Here is a 17,657-nt window from a genome sequence, read left to right as displayed (position 1 = left end):
ACCCCTGCCACGGTCAGTGACACCTTCCACTGGAGCAGGTTGCTCCAAGCTCTGTTCTTCTTTATATCTAAACCAAATCTCCCTGTTTCAGTTTGAACTCATTCCCCTTGTCCTATCACTACAGTCCCTGACAAAGAACCCCTCTCCAGTATCCCTATAGGTCCCCTTCAGACACTGGAAGCTTCTTTGAGGTCTTCATGAACCCTTCTCTAATTGTTATACTCTACCAGACTTCACTGGTCTGCAGTTTTTTTAAATGGCAGCCCCTGAACTGGGCACAGAACTGGTAAGTCCTGGCTGGACTAGGAAGTACTAAGGAATGATTACTTGCCTTTTACCTAAAACTCCTGCTCTGTCACAGTACAAAAGTGCTCTCTGCAACAGCACCACCAGTTCCTTTATTGCTGCTCTCAGATCACTTTCCATGCCACTTTCTATCCATTAATTGTGCAGGTGGATGATCCCGTTTAAGTTCAGCCCTTTTCCCTCTTCGTTCTTCAGTCACATACTTCTTATTCCTAATTGTTTCTCAAAATCATGTTGAATTCTAACCCAGTTTGCTCACAGCCTTCCCTGCTTAGGGTCTGCTATGATTTAAACCCCTGCCCCACATACTGCAGTGATTCATCTACCCCTTACTTCAGACTATCCCATATAAAATGGATGAGACCTTTGTAATGGGAAGGAATGGGCACTGACACACAAACAGGCAGCAAAGACAGCTCTCACTCCCCCAGAGTGGAATCACAGCAACACCATTCACACCACAATGTGCCATTTATGCCCCTACCTTTAATTTTCTGTTTGTACTCTTCTGGTCGGTGGAGGTACATGGCTGCAGCATCACCATTTAGAGGATCTATAGGGTTAGGATAGGCCAGCAGCTGGGGCAGGAACGATTCAAATATATTGGTGAGATCTGCAAGCAAAAAGACACAGACACAGCCTCAGAGTAAGCCTCATCCATCAGCCTGCACTGACACAGCAGCACAAAGCTGCAAACACACTGAAAAGCTGGGCACAAGTCAGAATGAAGGAAATGGTTCTGGAAAGCACAGACATGGTTGGTAAGAGAGCTGCTGCTGCCGGAGGAATGCTGCAGCTCCTCAGCTAACTGCACCAAACTCAGCATCCCAACAATGGAGATACAGAATCCCAGACTGGTCTGGGTTGGAAAGGACCTTAAGATCACCCAGGTCCAAACCCCTGCCACGGGCAGGGACACCTTCCACTAGAGCAGGTTGCTCCAAGCCCCTGTGTCCAACTTGGCCTTGAACACTGCCAAGGATGGGGCAACCACAACTTCTCTGGGCACCCTGTGCCAGCGCCTCAGCACCACCAAAATAAAGAACTTCTTCCTTTTCTCCAACCTGAGCTTCCCCTGTTTCAGTTTGAACCCATCACCCCTTGTCCTATTGCTACAGTCCCTGATGAAGAGTCCCTGTCCAGCACCCTTGTAGCACCCCCTTCAGATACTGGAAGGCTGCTATGAGGTCAATATAGACATTTAGGGGTTAAGCAAACAAGCAGAAGGGCACAATTGCATCCTGTTTTTCCACTGAAGCTTTAAAAGGGTAAAAGTTAAAACAAGCAGTGCTGTGCTTCATCCCTCATTGAAGTCTTCTATTAAGTTTTTATGAGTCTTCTGCACCACTGATGTACTGATGACTAAATTGATGTATCCTGAGCACAAAGCATCTTCCAGAGTGCTTTAGATAATTGTGTTAATAGAAAGAGCAACCAACAAGTCCCTCCTCCAAATCAAAACAACTCTCAGAATGTGAAGGACTCACATTAACACCTTGGTGCCAGTTGGCACCAGTCATTAAATAATCCACAGCTGGAAACCTGCTTCTGGTGCTCAGTAATTGTGGATACATGAAACCCTCTTCCCACATCCCTAAGACAAGAAGGGCCACGCTTGAGTGGTGGGGGTGTTCAGAAAGAAGCCTTGCAACATCATTCCTCCTCAGGGCCTTCAGGAGGACCACAGGCACCCACAGAGAGCAGAGATTAAACCCTCGGAGCAGGGCTGTGGGCCAGATTTCACTTTAGCCTCTGGATAACTGCTGATGGAGACAGAGCAGCTTCTGTTGTATGGGATTTTCTAACGGACTTCATCAATATTCTACACATCATCTTCTATCAGGATTCCCCCTTTCCTCCCTAATTAAAGAGTCTTTCATGGTAGCAGAGAAACCCTGCTTTGGATGAACATCACAAGTCCCATCCAGCATGGATCTAAAGGGAACTGTCAGAAGGGAAGCCCAACACTGCCCAGGATCCACCATGTGGGCAGCTGAGCCATCTCAACCTACCTCTGACAGGAACAAGGCTGTGTGACTATTCCCAAGCCCAGACAATGCTGAGCTCCTGGAGCTGCTAAATTCAAGCAGCTCTGACGGTGGGCAGGGATCTCAGAGCCATTAACATTCCAAAGGAGTCAGCACAAATGGGTGAGCAGTTGGTGGGGAGAGATATCCAAGTGCTCTGGGCTGCAGTCATGGAAAACCAGGCTCTAACTCCATCACCAGTGAAGACACAGCCTCAGAAGAGCTGCACAGTAGGTCCAGATAAATCTTTGCTATTGCCCCATGTTACCACCTCTGGAGATCTACCAAAGGATGTGCTTATTTGATCTTACTTAAGAGGATCAAAGGAGACTTGATGTTTTGTGAGTTCCTCCCTCCTCCATCAACACATGCAGAGTGTACAGACTCTGTGCTATGACTACTTCAGTCACCCACTCAGCATCAACCCTGCTGAGCAGGAGGAAAGGCCATGGCTTTATGTATTCAGGAGCGTGCATCACTCAGTTCCAAGAAGTAATGACACTGATTGCTATGGAGAGAGATCAGCTGGTCTCCACTATACAGGTACACCACTAAAAAATTATGCCCTTTTACTCTGAAATCTCTGCTATATATAAGCTGTTGCCCATCCAATATTGGCTGAGGACAGTGATGAAGCACTTTAGAGCACACATTCTACAATGAAGCACAACAGCAACTGTAGGAAGGATCCTAATGCAAAAAGGAGCCTCAAAAAATGGGGAGTATACTCTGTAAGAACATTTCCTGCTGTGGCAGTGGCTTGCCCTTGGTAAACCAGTTAAGCCTCCTAGGATTGGGTTCAGACACTGTCAGCAAGAAGTTGACTTTAGTTTGTGAAAGCACCTGCTTTGAGACAAGCCTCTGCACAGCACAGGCTTAAATCAAGTACCTCTTTGTGGCCATTAGACAGCTAAGATCTCATATAGGCTGAGCAAGCAAAGCCCTGGAAGGACATCACAGTTCACAGGACACACACTGCAGAAATCTTATGAGACTTCATAATTCTCTTTTTAAATCCCCCCAAAGTAGCATTGGTTTAGCAGGAACGAGTTGAACACACGTAGGAAGCCCAGCCATAGCACTAAGGACTTCATTAGGGAAGATCAGGAGATCTAACCATGAGGTCCTCGTGAATTCATTAGTGGTCATTCTGGGTCTCTTCCATCTTAACTGCTCTTTGAATTATCTGACCCACATCCTCTGCAAGCACAGGAGTGTTCTGTTTTGAAAGGGTGACTCTCCAAAACAGAGCTGTGCTGAGAGGCACTGGGGAATATTATTTTCCCCTTTACAATGAGGGTGATAAAACACTGGCACAGGTTGCCTGGAGAAATCAACCCCATCCATGGGGACATTCAAGGCCAGGCTGAATGTGGTTCTGAGCAACCTGATCTAGTTGAAGATGTCCCTGCTCATTGCAGGGACTGGACTAGATGAACTTTGAGGGTTCCTACAACCCAAACTATTCTATGATTTTCATTTCATGTTCAGAAATGGGTCATTTCCTTATGGGAATGCAAACCCCTGGAGTGAAGAGGTGATATAGGTATCCTAGTGTCAATGTCTTCCAAGAGCAGGGGCAAAGAGAATGCAGTCGCCTCAGTGTCCTCCCTGCAGCTTCAAGGCATCCTGCAGGAAGGCAAGGGATGTTTGCAATGAGATGACTGTCAAGTGATGCACTTTCTAAAGCCATGTTTCACCAGGTGCTCTGGAAAGTGCTCTCTACCTTCAAGCTGCCCAACACCTATCACAGGGAGAAACACAGGAGGGTTTTGCAGGCTTGCTGATATGAATACATCCCAAGCACAGTAAATATCAAGCTGTTTTCTTCTACTTTTATGAGCAATGATGACAAAAATACAGTAGCACTCATTACGAAACCTATCACAGGAAGCCTTCCTATGGAACTGTTCGGCAATTGCGCAGAAACCCCACTGCCGCCTTCTGTGAGAGCGTGCTTCTGCACAGGGAGATTATCCATGCATGGCTTCCAAAGCAGAACCCAACTGAGCACAAACCCAGCACCACACTGGTTATACTGGAGTGATTTTGTTTTGTCCAGCCATCCCCATGATGTGCAGGTGGCATTTAAGGCTGTGGAACAGCAGCACAAGCTGCAGTGAGCTGGATTCATGCAGGTTCACCCCCAGCAGAGGGCTTGGTTTGCTAACAACTGCCTCAGGCCCTTCCGGGACACAAGAGCATCCTCTTCCTCCACAGGGTCAAACCACCAGGGTCACAGCTTAGCTGGTCTCTCATAACAAATCCATGTGAAGTGTGTGCCATGCATCTACCACATGAGGACTTCAGGCATTCAGATGAGGAGTAAAGTTCAACAAGTTGCTATAGCAATTTCCCACCCAGGATTCACCAAGTCTGGTATTCCCTTACAAACTGTGCTGGCGAGGAAGGAAAAGCAGCTTGTCTCTCTAGCAACTGCTTCAAAGCTTCAACTTACATAGGTAAAATCAGCTTTTCATGGAAGAAGGTGAAGGATTTTACATGCTCATTCCCCGAATACTCTTCCACAAAGCATAATTGGAACATCTGAAGAAGTTCACATTTAAATGAAGCCAACCTAGGCTAGATACGCAGCCGTACTCCCTTGAACAAATCCAGCTTGCCCTAAATGCTGTTTTAATGGGCCTTCAGCTACCAACTGATCTTTTTATGCCTCTAAGAAGGAGAGCTATAACCAGAAATGACCTAATGGGAAACCCAAAGCATCCTGCAGCAAGCACTGCAGTCGTGAGATGCAATCCCACATCCCAGCCTGCAAGGAAACTATGCTGCCATCACAAACAGGAATAGTTTTTGGTGCCAGCCTCTGCACAAGTAGAATCATAGCCTTGTGCACAAAGAATGCCAGCTCGAATGCATGTGCAAAACATGGATGGGGGAGCTGGAACTAGGTTTACTTTAGATGCAGTCATTCTTTCAATGCTGAATCATGGTGGGGTGCTGTTGTGCAGTTGCCAGACAAGGCCAAGCAATGGACTGAGCGATCCTTTGTGAGGCTTATGGGATATTTTTGCCTTTCTGGCATAAAAACAGTTTACAAAAGTACCGTCACAGGAAAATCTCCTTTTTCAGGTGATCTTGGCTCAGTGAGGAGCCTGAAACTTGAGTAAAAACCCCCATCAAACCCAAACAACCAAAGCTGGCCTAAGTTCATGTGTCTCCCGCAAGCTGTGTTATGTTAACACGCCAAACATGGATGTTCATGTCAGGTGCTTTCAGGGTAATGCCAAACTCACCGTAGAGAGCTGTCCAAGTTTGATTGATTACATCTAGACATACAGTTCCTGACCTGAAACATACAGAAAGGATGGAATTAAACATAGTCACACTCAGAAACACTCTGGGGTTTTAATATCATCTACCCCCTCCCTTCCCCTGTGTACCAGTGTTTCAGATAAGCTGTGATTTACTCCTATCTTGTGGTTAAGAGGAGGGGCAGCCCTTAAATACATGATGTCAATGAGGAGGGGGACTACAACCTTGAGTTTTCTGTAAGTGAAGCACATTGCAATACAAAAGACCATGTCTGCAAGAGAATCTGCAGCATGCAGCTCCCTGCTGTTACCCACGGCCTGACCCACTCCTGAAAGATAACCTGTGACAACATCCACATCTATCAAATCCCCCAGGCTGGACTCTTAGGTTGATGAAAGCATCATTCAACTCATCAGCATTATTATTGTGAAGCCAAAATGCAGTTACAATTAGGTAACTCCTCAGGAAACCCACACACTGGGGATTTACTTACGCTTCGTCAATGTTGGGATGGAAAATTTTATTCATGAATCCTGCAAAGAAGAAAACAAAGATTTTTTTCCTTTATTTTTTGTACAAGAGAAGTCTGGAATTCAATGAACAAGGACCCATCTGACTAGTTTCAAAGAGAACCCAGCCTTAGCTATATATAGCAAGGTAACCTTTAAAATACACAGGCAACGTTCTGACCCCAGGGGCCTTATCCATCCCCTTGAAATTCAGCAGAACCCTCTGCTTTCAGTGCAGCAGCACCACAAAGGCTTTGTGGTTCAGTATTACCTTGAAAAGAGCTGCCCATCAGCACAATGGAGCAGCCACATCCAAGGAAGTGTTCTTAAAAGCTGTAAGGATCTTATGAACAAACACTACACACAAAACTGAAGTTTAATATTTGCTTTAAGATGAAAGGGTTGATAATATCTCCCATCAAAGACTTTCTATGAACTTGAAATTGCACCATTGATCATAGAATCATGGAATCAACCAGGTTGGAAAAGCCCTTTAAGCTCATCCAGCCTAACTGCTCCCAGCACTGCCAAGGCCACCACTAACCCATGGCACTGAGGGCCTCGTCTCCACGGTGTGTGAACACTTGCAGGGATATGACTCCAGCCCTGCCCTGGGCAGCCTGTTCCAATGCCTGAGCACCCTTTGGGGAAGGAATTGTTCCTCAGCTCCATCTAAACCTCCCCTGGTGCAGCTTGAGGCTGTTTCCTCTTGTCCCGTCCCTTGTTCCTTGGGAGCAGAGACCCACCCAGGAGCAGAGAATGAATACTTCAAGTTTTGCATCAATACAGCAATAAATTCATCACTTGGTACCTCTGGTCTCCTACAAAATAGCTCAGATGCAAGGTCTAGAACAAGAGAGCTCTCTATGGCTTTGTCCACATTTCAGACTTGTAGATTTGACAGTGCTTTCTCTGTTCTGACTTGCAAATCAAGTTGTTAAATAAATCCTGCGGTTTCAAGATGAACAACATCAGGGCAGAAGATGCCTCACAGTTGAAGGACTGTATCTGATAACAGCAGCTAGTGGTAACCTGTGTCTTCCAGCTGCCTACTTAAACCTCAAGTTCAAGTATGGAACCCCCAAAACACTCCCCTCTTCTCCCACAAATACAGCTTATAAAATAAAGATACTAAAGGAGTTATAACACACCACACTTGGCACCATAGACTGTGTAGAGGCAAAGCACATCCACCCCAAAAGCAAAGCTCAGTGTTTCAGATGATGCAGAATCCGGCTTCCAAACTCTTCCCTTTCCCTTCAGTAGGAGGAATTTTAGCTGGGTGCAGGACACATCCCCAGTGCAGAACTGACATGCAGCAGGGATGGAAAACTGGCTTCTCCGGTTATTTCACCGTCAAACGGATCGAGTATTCCTACACTTCTGTTGGCCTGGCCAAATCATTTGGGCTCTGCCCAGAAGGGCTGCGGCAGCCCTGGATCAGCACCAGGTTCAGCTGCTTCCAGATCCAGAACTTAAAAATAAAACCTTCTTTCCTACCTCCATTCTGCAGCCTGAAAGCCCTACAGACATTGTCCATGTGGGAACTGTACCTTCCTGCAATAAGGAATAATCTACTTAAGCCAACAGCAATGATTTCTTCTCACAAAGGTCCATGTTTATATAAATGGGTAAGAAATTTAGGTCTGGGATATTGACTCAATCCATTTCCAAAGCTCCTCCCAGGACTCAAAACCACACAGAAATCTCTCCAGAAGAAATACATCCCTGTGTATCATCCAGGAAACCCCCTTCCTTTATCCAGCCATTCCAGACGAGACACAGCACTAGCGCTGATGCACCATCTCTGCCCAAACAAGCAGCAATCATGATTTGAGGAACAGCATGGTTCCCATCTGGGGTAAGAGCTGACATATGGATTTACCTCCCTTTCTTTCCACGTATTATGACACAAATATCATTTCATGTTTACTTGTTCTGCTTGGGTTTTGCATAAATACAACACAGGGCTGAAACGCTGCCCGAAGCCAGAGCAATCTCTAAAGGAACCACCAAAACCTGCATAAACAAACCCATGCTAACAAGTGTCTTTTTACCTTGCCATCATTTAGCTTGAGACACTGAAACAGGCTTAAAAAAGGAAGTTCCATCAAATATTTACATTATGGCAGCCCTCACAAGTTTAAATCAGGTCATGGATCCATTACGCTGGCATGGGAGAGCTGCAGAGAGCACTGATCCTGATTCTAAATCCTGGCTGTCTCTTAGGGGAGAAAACAGGAAGGAGAAGTTAAGCTTCTGCTAAAGCAGAACAGAAGAGAGAATGGGGGAAGACACCAAGTAACAAGAATAGGATGGTAATGTGTAGACCTGCTGAATTAAACACACTCTGTTCTGCTATCCGGAACACAGTGTCTGTCTTTAATCCAGCCAGACACAGGCATCCCTCTGCCTTCTCTCATTTTGGGTTTGTGATCATCTCACCTATTTCTCAGTATCCTCTACCACAGTCACCTGCAGCTGTGCTGCAAACCCACCTGTAAGGTTTGGGTCAACTCCTCCTTCAAACACTTTGGCATTTAAGCTGCACTCCATACCCATGGAGAAGAGATTATGTTGTCTGCTTGAGCAGCTCCTGTGCTAGAGATTTGTAATTCTCTCTCTGTGATCTTTGCATCCACCCAAGCAAAGAACAATCCCTTCTTTCATTTGGAAAGCTTAAGACCAATGACAGTGCAAAACAGTTGCTCTTCAAGAAAGAACACAAACATCCTCTCCTTGTACTCCCTACTTGACAGGTTGTTACACCTTGCAACTCTTCAAGGTCCTCCCAGTCTCATTCTCCTACAGATATAAACTGCCCAGGCCAAAAGCAGCTCTGTTCCTGTTCATATCTTTTTCCTGACCTAGAAATAAGCCCAAACCATTATCTCCTCCTGTATTTGAAGTGTAAAGCTTCCTGCAGCAGTAAGGCGCCAACATCACTCCAGTAATCCCGGCTTGCTCTGTTATTAAGTTTTACACCCACAAAAGACAAAGCAGCACAAACATCCATGTCAAAATGAAACTCCAATTTAAAGAGGAAGCCAGGAGTAAGGAAAACCAGCACTCCCAAGCCAGCATAAACACTGGAGCAGGTTTACTGCCAGTCGTGAACAAGGCACGCCCCAGTTAATACATTGTGCACAACTCAAGGTGAGTGCTCCATGAGGGGTGCCAAGGCACAGGCTCTTGATTTTGGGCTCTCATCATGGCCTGAAGCATGGAGTCAAGGTCACAGCCTCAGCAGTTGTGATTCTGTTCGCTGGACTGGTTGTAAACCCTTAATTTAACATTTAAACCCAATATTCACACTAAACTGAGGAAAAGTCAAAGCCCAGGAGGAATCTGAGCAGCAGAGTGGCTGCAGCCCACCCTTTCCATAGAGGCACTGAGCTCCAGGGTTGGTTTTGAAGGCAGAAAGCAAGACTGCCTAAAATCTATATGGACAAAACACCCTGGGGTGGTAACAGGGTAAAAAACCCTATACATCCACAAAGGGGTTACACAACAGAGAGGGAAGCACCTGTTTTGATACTGGAAGATGCTGAGGCCAATATGCAGATGCTGACCTTCAAACAGGCTGGTATTTCAGCAACAGCCCTGCAGAAATGAGTCCTCAGTGGACAAAAACCTTTGAAGAGTAGTTCTAAATTAAAAATCAGCTCACCAAAAGGCTGTCAATCTGCCTGGTGCTGCAAACACAGGGACATTGCATAAAGCTCCAGCAGCTCTATGTGTTCCAGTGTGAGATGAAGTTCTCTTACTGTGCCTACACACCAGCCATGGATAGGTATAAACATCACGGGCCTTGACCTGTAGCTGAGGATCAGATCCTGTGGCTGGGTGACAGCTGAACACACCCGGTGAGCAAAACCAGAGCAGAGAAATAGGGAGGAATTGCAGACTTTGGTGTCAGTGTCTCTCTAAGAACCACTTGCAGTGACAGTGACTCCAGCACTGCCCTGGGCAGCCTGTTCCAATGCCTGAGCACCCTTTGGGGAAGGAATTGTTCCTCAGCTCCATCTAAACCTGCCCTGGTGCAGCTTGAGGCTGTTTCCTCTTGTCCTGTCCCTTGTTCCTTGGGAGCAGAGCCCAGCCCCCTCCTGGCTCCATCCTCCTGTCAGGCAGTTGTAGGGAGCGATAAGGTCCCCCCTGAGCCTTCTCTTCTCCAGACTGAACCCCCCAGGTCCCTCAGCCGTTCCCCATCACACTTGAGCTCCAGGCCCTGCACCAGCTCCATTTCCCTTCTCTGGCCCCGCTCCAGCACTTTGATGTTTCTCTTTCAGTGAGGGGCCAACTCTTGGACAACTCCAGACTAAGGCTCCCAAGAAATGGCTTGAAAGCACTTGAGAACCAACCTGCTGTCATGAGCTTTGCCAGCAAGTTTCCCCCTGACAGCAAGAGCCCAAATACCTGGATAACCTGGGGAACACAGAGGACTCCCAAGGCACCTCTTGTCCTGTAGTCAGCTTCCCTACCTTGGTATAGCCTCCATGGAACCACAGAATGGTTTGGGTTGAAGGAGACCTTAAAGCTCATTCAGTTCCAAACCCCCTGCCACAGGCAGGGACACCTTCCACTAGAGCAGGTTGCTCATCTACCATTCAGACAAAATGGACTCAAAACTTGGAGACAAGAGGGATCAAAATCTTGGGCTGGAGACTTCCTACTTGCTCCTTCCACAGCTCCAGCTGCACAACACTGTCCTGCAGCAGTGGAAACCTCTCTGCATTCCTCAGTCCTTCTCCTCCAAGTCAGGAGCTCACTGCAATCCAACAAGCAGCACTTCAGCAGGTGGCATGGTGCTCATCTTACCCAGCTGACTTAGTAGGTTAGGGCGAGAGGTCCCAAAAGAGACATTTTTCCCCTCATCCAAGTGATGCTATTGCTGCTAGCCCTGTGGAAGCACGTGGGAGGGAGGAAAAGCAGCAATCCAGTACATCCCAACTTCCCAGCTTTGCCTCTTCTTGCTCAGGGGGGCCGATCCACACCAACAATCAATGCAAGAGGACTTCCCACTGGCTCTGGGGAATGTGGAGCTGGTTTCTATCCATTCACCCATCCCAAACTCACCACTGCTTGCCCACATGTTGGCTCTCTTTGCTCACATAATAAAGCCAGCTGGGCTTTATTCTGCTGGCACTTCTCTACCTGAACAACTTCTCTACCTGAACAACTGTGACAGCACATTCATATCTGTCTGACACCATGGTGCCAACAGCTGATGAGACAAGTGTATGTAATAGCTCTTGACTTTTCAGTGGGGCAAGACTGACCAGCCTCTAAGTTTCCTTTTTTATGGGAGATTAAGGGTAAGTGAGGAAATGGATCAGACTGGCTGGCTGGTGAGGTGGGAAGGTGGTTGCAGTGAGTTCTAAACGCCACACCAAATCAATGTGGCTTAGGTGCAGAACTATATGCAGAGAGATCAGCACACAAAGAGCTTATGTACAGCACAGAGAGGTCAAGAGCAGAGTTTTTCCTCTGCTGCTTTTAAACCACCAGACAACCTACCTAATGGAAAAAGATCTCCCATGTACTTGTGCAGTGTTGCCAAATGGCCAGGTAAGATCAATCTAAACTTGATGTTTTTAACTTCCCCCTCCCCAGACACCCCAAAGCCTACAAGGGAACATACATTTAATTATTACTGTTAAAAACACAATGCACTCATTTCAGGGACAAAGTTCTTAGTTCTTATGATCATGAGCCTGCCACGCACCATGGGTTGAGAAACCCTGGTAGGGGATAGGGAGAGGGCACAAGAGCAAGACCTCTGCCCTCAGTACTCAATACCTGTTCCCCTCTGCAGTGGAGCAACTGATTTAGCACGTGGCTGTTCACCATCTGAAGGGCACAAGACCATAGATCACAGGATAGTTTGTGTTGGAAGGGAGCTTAAGCTCATCCAGCTTCAACCCCTGCCACAGGCAGGGACACCTTCCACTAGAGCAGGTTGCTCCAAGTCCCTGTGTCCAACCTGGCCTTGAACACTGCCAGGGATGGGGCAGCCACAGCTTTTCTGGGCACCCTGTGCCAGCACCTCAGCACCCTCACAAGGAAGAGCTTCTGCCTAAGAGCTCATCTCAGTCTCCCCTCTGGCAGGTTAAAGCCATTCCCCTTGTCCTGTCCCTACAGGCCCTCATCCAAAGTCCTTCTACAACCTTCTTGTATGCTATGCCCACATGTATGATCTGCCTACCTTGGGGGTATGCACCTTGTCCAGCACTCAGGTCACTAAGATCTCTCTGACAAATGCAAAGATTCCCTTCTTAATGAAATTTGGAAGTTAGGAACCCATTCAGAGCATTAACTCTAGGTTCAGAGTTAGGACTCTGAAGTCAAATACAACACTGTGTGCTCAGCACAGAGGCATTCACTGCATGGCAGTGGCATGAGGTGCTGTGTAACATCAGCTTGCTAACAGAACTAGAACAGTTTCTATTACCACACTCAAATTCTTGCAGCTTTTCAAAACAATACCATAAATAATTCTGTGGCAGCTTCATGAGGCAAAGATCAGGACAGAAAACCATGGCTGCAGCTGATGGAAAATAGTGGCAGAGCTGTAAACTCCAGACCTCCTGCTCAGAGTCAATCACTGAGTGGTCCTTGGAAGCAGAAAAGCTGCATCCACACACTCACACTGGTGCTAAGAGCAGCAATCTATGGAAGAACATCCAGATGATCTAAGCACAAAGCAATTGCCCACTATCAGTTCATCTCATTGCTTAGGTGCACCATCACCCAGGCTTCAGAGCCTGGCCCAGAACACAGTGAATTTGTGCCAAGTCTGAAAACACCTACCCCGTTTTGTCAGTATCTTCCCATTCTCTGACTATAGCAGAGAGTGTGCAGAGGGTGCAGAGCTGTGCGTCAGACAGGAGTGGAGACAGGGATACAAATTACCTTTTGGTGTCTCATCCTTCCCCTCAGACAAAGCCAAAGCACCTTTGAAAGCAGCAGCGTTTTCCCATCACTTATAGGTCAGACTAAGGGGCAACACACAGAGGGAAGAGCAAGCTCAGAATGGTCCCAGGCAATAAGTGACTCATGAAATTCTACGCAGCAAAATGTAAGGCAATCCAGAGAGGAGCTGGAATAAAAATAGCAGCTGCAGTTCAAAAGCACAGGCCAGGAGAGATCCGTTAAATCCTGGCTGGAGCTAAACACCTCTTCATTCCTGTATTGGCTGCCACAGTGTCTTGTGACAGATGTATACATCCACACATACTTCCATGAGTTTTGTGCATATACTGACCATTTTGTTTAGCAGAACACTTTAAGAAAGGTGAAATCTAAATGCAAGCTATCTGCAGATAACTGGGCCAGAGATGGAAGGAAAATGAGAGCTGTGTATAAATATACAGAAGTGATTTGAGAAATGGAGGCTCTGAGCATATTGTACACAAGCGCTGACATTTGATTATTAAGAAGCTAGTGTTGCCCTAATATTCCTGCAGATTTGAGCAATAAAATAAATGCCACTGTGCTGCCAGGTAAGAGCCCAGGCTCCCAGGTTCATATGTTACTACTGCTCTTATCATCTGAGCAGAGCAGGACATTCCCACTGTGCTTCTTTCCATGTTTATGGCATCAAAGAGCATTAATCTCCAGCTCTTGGCAGGAGTATGGACTGATTAAAAACATACAAGAGTTACATAAAGTGTTCTCGTGACCTGGGAGCTCCGAACAGGACTTGAAGTACTTCACAACTCCCCTTTGGAAAAGCAGGAACAGACTAAGCAGAAAGTTCCCCTTAAGATATTCAGTCCCAGAGGGAAGGGAAAAGCAGCGGAGCTGTACCAAGAGGGTTACTGAAATCATCAACAGCTCAAAACACATTGTTTGGGTGATAGCAGAAATGGAACCAAACATCTAGGAGGGGAGTGCTTTGGGTCCTCATAAGCACACAGGGATCTTTACATTGATAAAAGGCTCAGGAACAGCAGCATTCCCTGGCTTCAGGAATTGGGTTTGTTTTACCAAAGTGCTCAAGTTCAGGTTTGTTTCAAACCTGAAGATGTGGCTATTTAGGAATGATGAGTGGAGTTAGTTCATCTCAACAGGAGCACTCAAGCCCAGAGCCAAGATGACAGCCCCACATCTGGCTCTGGTTAGATTCGTGTTCTTCCAGGATGCACATCGCCCTTTTTCCTCTGTGTTTGTATACATTTTGTTAGGCAAAAAATCACCCTGCACCAATATGGGATGTGTCAGATTACACAGCAAAGAGCAAGCAAGGAACAGGCAGTGCCAGAAACACCAGAGAGATACTGCAGGACATGCTGAAACACCGGAAGCTCTCCCAGGAACAGCTCTTTTCACAGAGATTCCAGGATTGGTTTAGGTCTTCAAGCAGAGACATTTACCCACACTGCCAGGAGAATGCTGTCACTGGAGCAGCATCATTTAACAGACTACAGCAATAACTACCAACCTGAGCAGGGCAGGAAGTGAATGCCACACGTAATTGAGAACGGAGCTATGGATGGGGAAAGGGAGCTAAGATATGGCAGAAGAGCCACCACACTGAGCAAAGGCTTCTGCTGAAGACTCTCAATAGTGAAGACCACCATTCATTTAGGGTTTAAGAATAGGGCCTCACATCTCCAGATGCCAAATCTGAAGCCCACTTTAAAACCCTTTTCTATTCAGGTTTGTCAGTCACACTTAGAAGAGAACACCAAGTTTTCATGTACCTTATGTTGGGATAAAGGCAATTTGAACAGACTAGAAAGCAACTGTTAGCAGTTATTTGTCAGAAGCAGCTCTCTAGAACTCATGGATATGCTTCAAGCCATCATATTCTTTGTTGCAAAAAGCCCATGCCATGCTCAAGAGTGCATTAGGATGGAAAGAAAATGTTAGCCTACAGCAAAAGGAACAAGGAAAGCTGCAAGGACATCACTTCTGCTTTAAGCTTCAGCATAAAAGTGTAATTTATTAAAGGAAAAGAATCTGCTGCATTCTATACTTTATACAAGCTAGTGAGTGACTTCTACAATGTGAACTCTGCATGTCATCACCACAGTGGGAGCTATCTCGTGATGAGAAGACAAGGCTTGCAAACAAGCTCCACGTGTGCTTTAGATGACCTTCTGTCCCTTTACAGGTCCTACCACCTCTGAAATCCTTCACTTCTACCTCCTTCACATCAGAGATTGTCACAGCAAGTTTCTTCCCTACCAATTCCCACTCCTGTGTTATCCAGAGCTCAATCCCAACTCCTGCTAGGTTAGGACACCCTTGCTCATTGGAACAGGCAGATCTAGGAGAGGATCACATGTCATTTACAAGCTTGTGAATGCTCCCAGTGCAGCTGGGATGAAACCTTACTCTAGAGCTATCTGTAATGCCAAATCCAGCAGTATCAGGCACTGCACACTGAGCCTGCACCCAGAGCAGTGGTGTGGAGATCAGGCTGTCTCAGAGGAAGGGGCTGAGACATCACTCAGCCCTGGCCCTCCAGATAAGCTGGGCTGGGGCAGCAGAGATGGGAACCAGATAAAGCAAAACAAACCTCTTCCTGCAGCTGGCTGGGAGCTCCCACAGGTCCCAGCTCTCTCCTTGGCACTTCCACTCCTTCCTTCTCACAGCAGAGCTGAGCCCTGCTTTGCTAAGCCAGCTCTTGTCTAGCATCAACTGCTTATTCAACCTGAAAGCTCAGCTACGCACTGCTTCACTTGGGAGGGAACCTGCACTTCCAGCAACCCTCGCCTAGCAGAGAGCAAGGCAAAGCCCCAGAGCAAGAGCCTGCGTTTGGGCAGCTTAGCAAGAAAAGAGGTGGTTTCCAGCCACTGAAATAGAGACTCACAGGGAGAGGGAAGCACGCGAAAAGGTCTGATGAGTCCAGAATAAAACAGTTGCCACACAGTGGGTATAACAGAAAACTGCTGTGTTGAAAGGAAGACAAAAGCAACATTAAAAGGGACAGAGCAATGCAGTGAAAAGGGGGAATGGCTTTAACTTGCCAGAGGGGAGACTGAGATGAGCTCTTAGGCAGAAGCTCTTCCCTGTGAGGGTGCTGAGGCGCTGGCACAGGGTGCCCAGAGAAGCTGTGGCTGCCCCATCCCTGGCAGTGTTCAAGGCCAGGTTGGACACAGGGACTTGGAGCAACCTGCTCTAGTGGAAGGTGTCCCTGCCTCTGGCAGGGGCTTGGGACTGGATGAGTTTTAAGGTCCTTCCCAACCCAAACCAGGCTGTTATTCTGTGATGATTTAAGCAGAAAACAACTCCCTGCACACCCACCCCACCCAGAGCTCACAAGGAGAAAGGCTATCCTTGTGGTGTCTGTTCTGAAAGTGCAGCTGGGTTCACTCTGATCCCAGTTTGCTCCCAGCCAGCACGAAACAGCCTCCAAGCCAAACCACCCAAAGGTCAAAGCTACCACCTTCCGTGCAGCTAACCAGAGCCTAAATCAACAGCACAATGAAGTTACAAGAGCCTGGCCAATGTTCAGCTGCAGTGCCTTCACAGGCTACTGGAAAGAAGGTTTGGTTTTTCTTTAAGGCAGCAACCCTCATTTCTGATACACACAGAACATCAGGAGAGAGAAAACTACATCTTGAGTAGACCAGCACCAAAGCAGTGAACAGCAAGAAACTGGGTTTAAATGGTGAGTTTGTCTGCAGCCAGCCCACATTTCAGATTGCCAATATGACAGTACCCTGATGTGCAGCAGGGAAATGAGTGGCACCAAATAACACGCTGTGGATCTCATAAGCAGTCTCTAACCCAAGAGGTCTATAGCAGATTTCAGAGCTGACTCGAGGAAGGACAAAAGGGTGCACATAGCTACGCCACCACTGTGTTGTTACTCAGCTGTGTGCATGTCTCTGTGGTTCACCTAAAGTCTCAGCAGTAAACAAAGGTAAAGGATGGTGTAAACCCAGTGTTGCTCTTTCCCAAAAGGCACAGTTCACATTTGGAACCAGCCAGATTATTTTTCACACCAGAGAGCTTAAATAGAAGGCACTCTTAGTGGAAGAGTCTATTTTAAGAAAGCAACTAATACTTATCAACTCCAAATCAGGATGTTGATATTGGAAGGGACCCATCTTGTCCAACCCATATAGTCAAGTTTCCACATCATTTCTCCTCAGGCAGTCTTCTCCATTCTTTCCAGTCCTCTGTGGCTTGAACCACAAGCACACCCTTCTGATGGAGAAGTGCCATGTCACTGAGTTACCAGCACTTATTTCATAAGCCAGAATAGAGATGTTGGAACTTCATGCATCTGCTCCAGTTTTTCAAGCACTGTTGGCTATTTTATTTACAGCTTAAGTGATTGCAATAAAGCCGTCTACTAGAAGACATCTGAGCACCGTTATCCAAGGACAAAGCCAGCACAGTACAGGCTAAAGAACATTTCCTTATCAAACTCAGAGGTGAAACGAGGCTGACCAGTCCAGCCAGTTGCCATATTTCTGGTGAGAGGTCCCTGCTTCATGTTCCTTCACACAGGCATCACCCAGTCCAAGAGGACGGAAGGCTCACTTCCATCCACTTCTGGACATCCCAAAAGTTAGGTTCA

The 17,657-nt window shown here is 46.8% G+C and overlaps 1 protein-coding gene across 3 annotated transcripts in view; it reads right to left on the bottom strand.

Moving 5' to 3' along the window:
- The window catches only part of UBE2H (ubiquitin conjugating enzyme E2 H), a 53,987-nt gene that overhangs the window by 6,951 nt on the left and 29,379 nt on the right, over positions 1-17,657 (bottom strand). For all 3 annotated transcript variants that reach the window (XM_080638398.1, XM_080638399.1, XM_080638400.1), the window contains 3 exons: positions 6,103-6,142; positions 5,591-5,643; positions 791-919 (listed from right to left, as the gene is read on the bottom strand). In XM_080638398.1, the coding sequence (XP_080494524.1) occupies positions 791-919; positions 5,591-5,643; positions 6,103-6,142 (222 nt within the window). The remainder of the gene's footprint in view (positions 1-790; positions 920-5,590; positions 5,644-6,102; positions 6,143-17,657) is intronic.

This window comes from Psittacula echo, assembly GCF_963264785.1.
Source record: "Psittacula echo genome assembly, chromosome: 1".
Taxonomy (NCBI): Eukaryota; Metazoa; Chordata; class Aves; order Psittaciformes; family Psittacidae; genus Psittacula; species Psittacula echo.
This window is presented reverse-complemented; position numbering and strand designations above follow the sequence as displayed.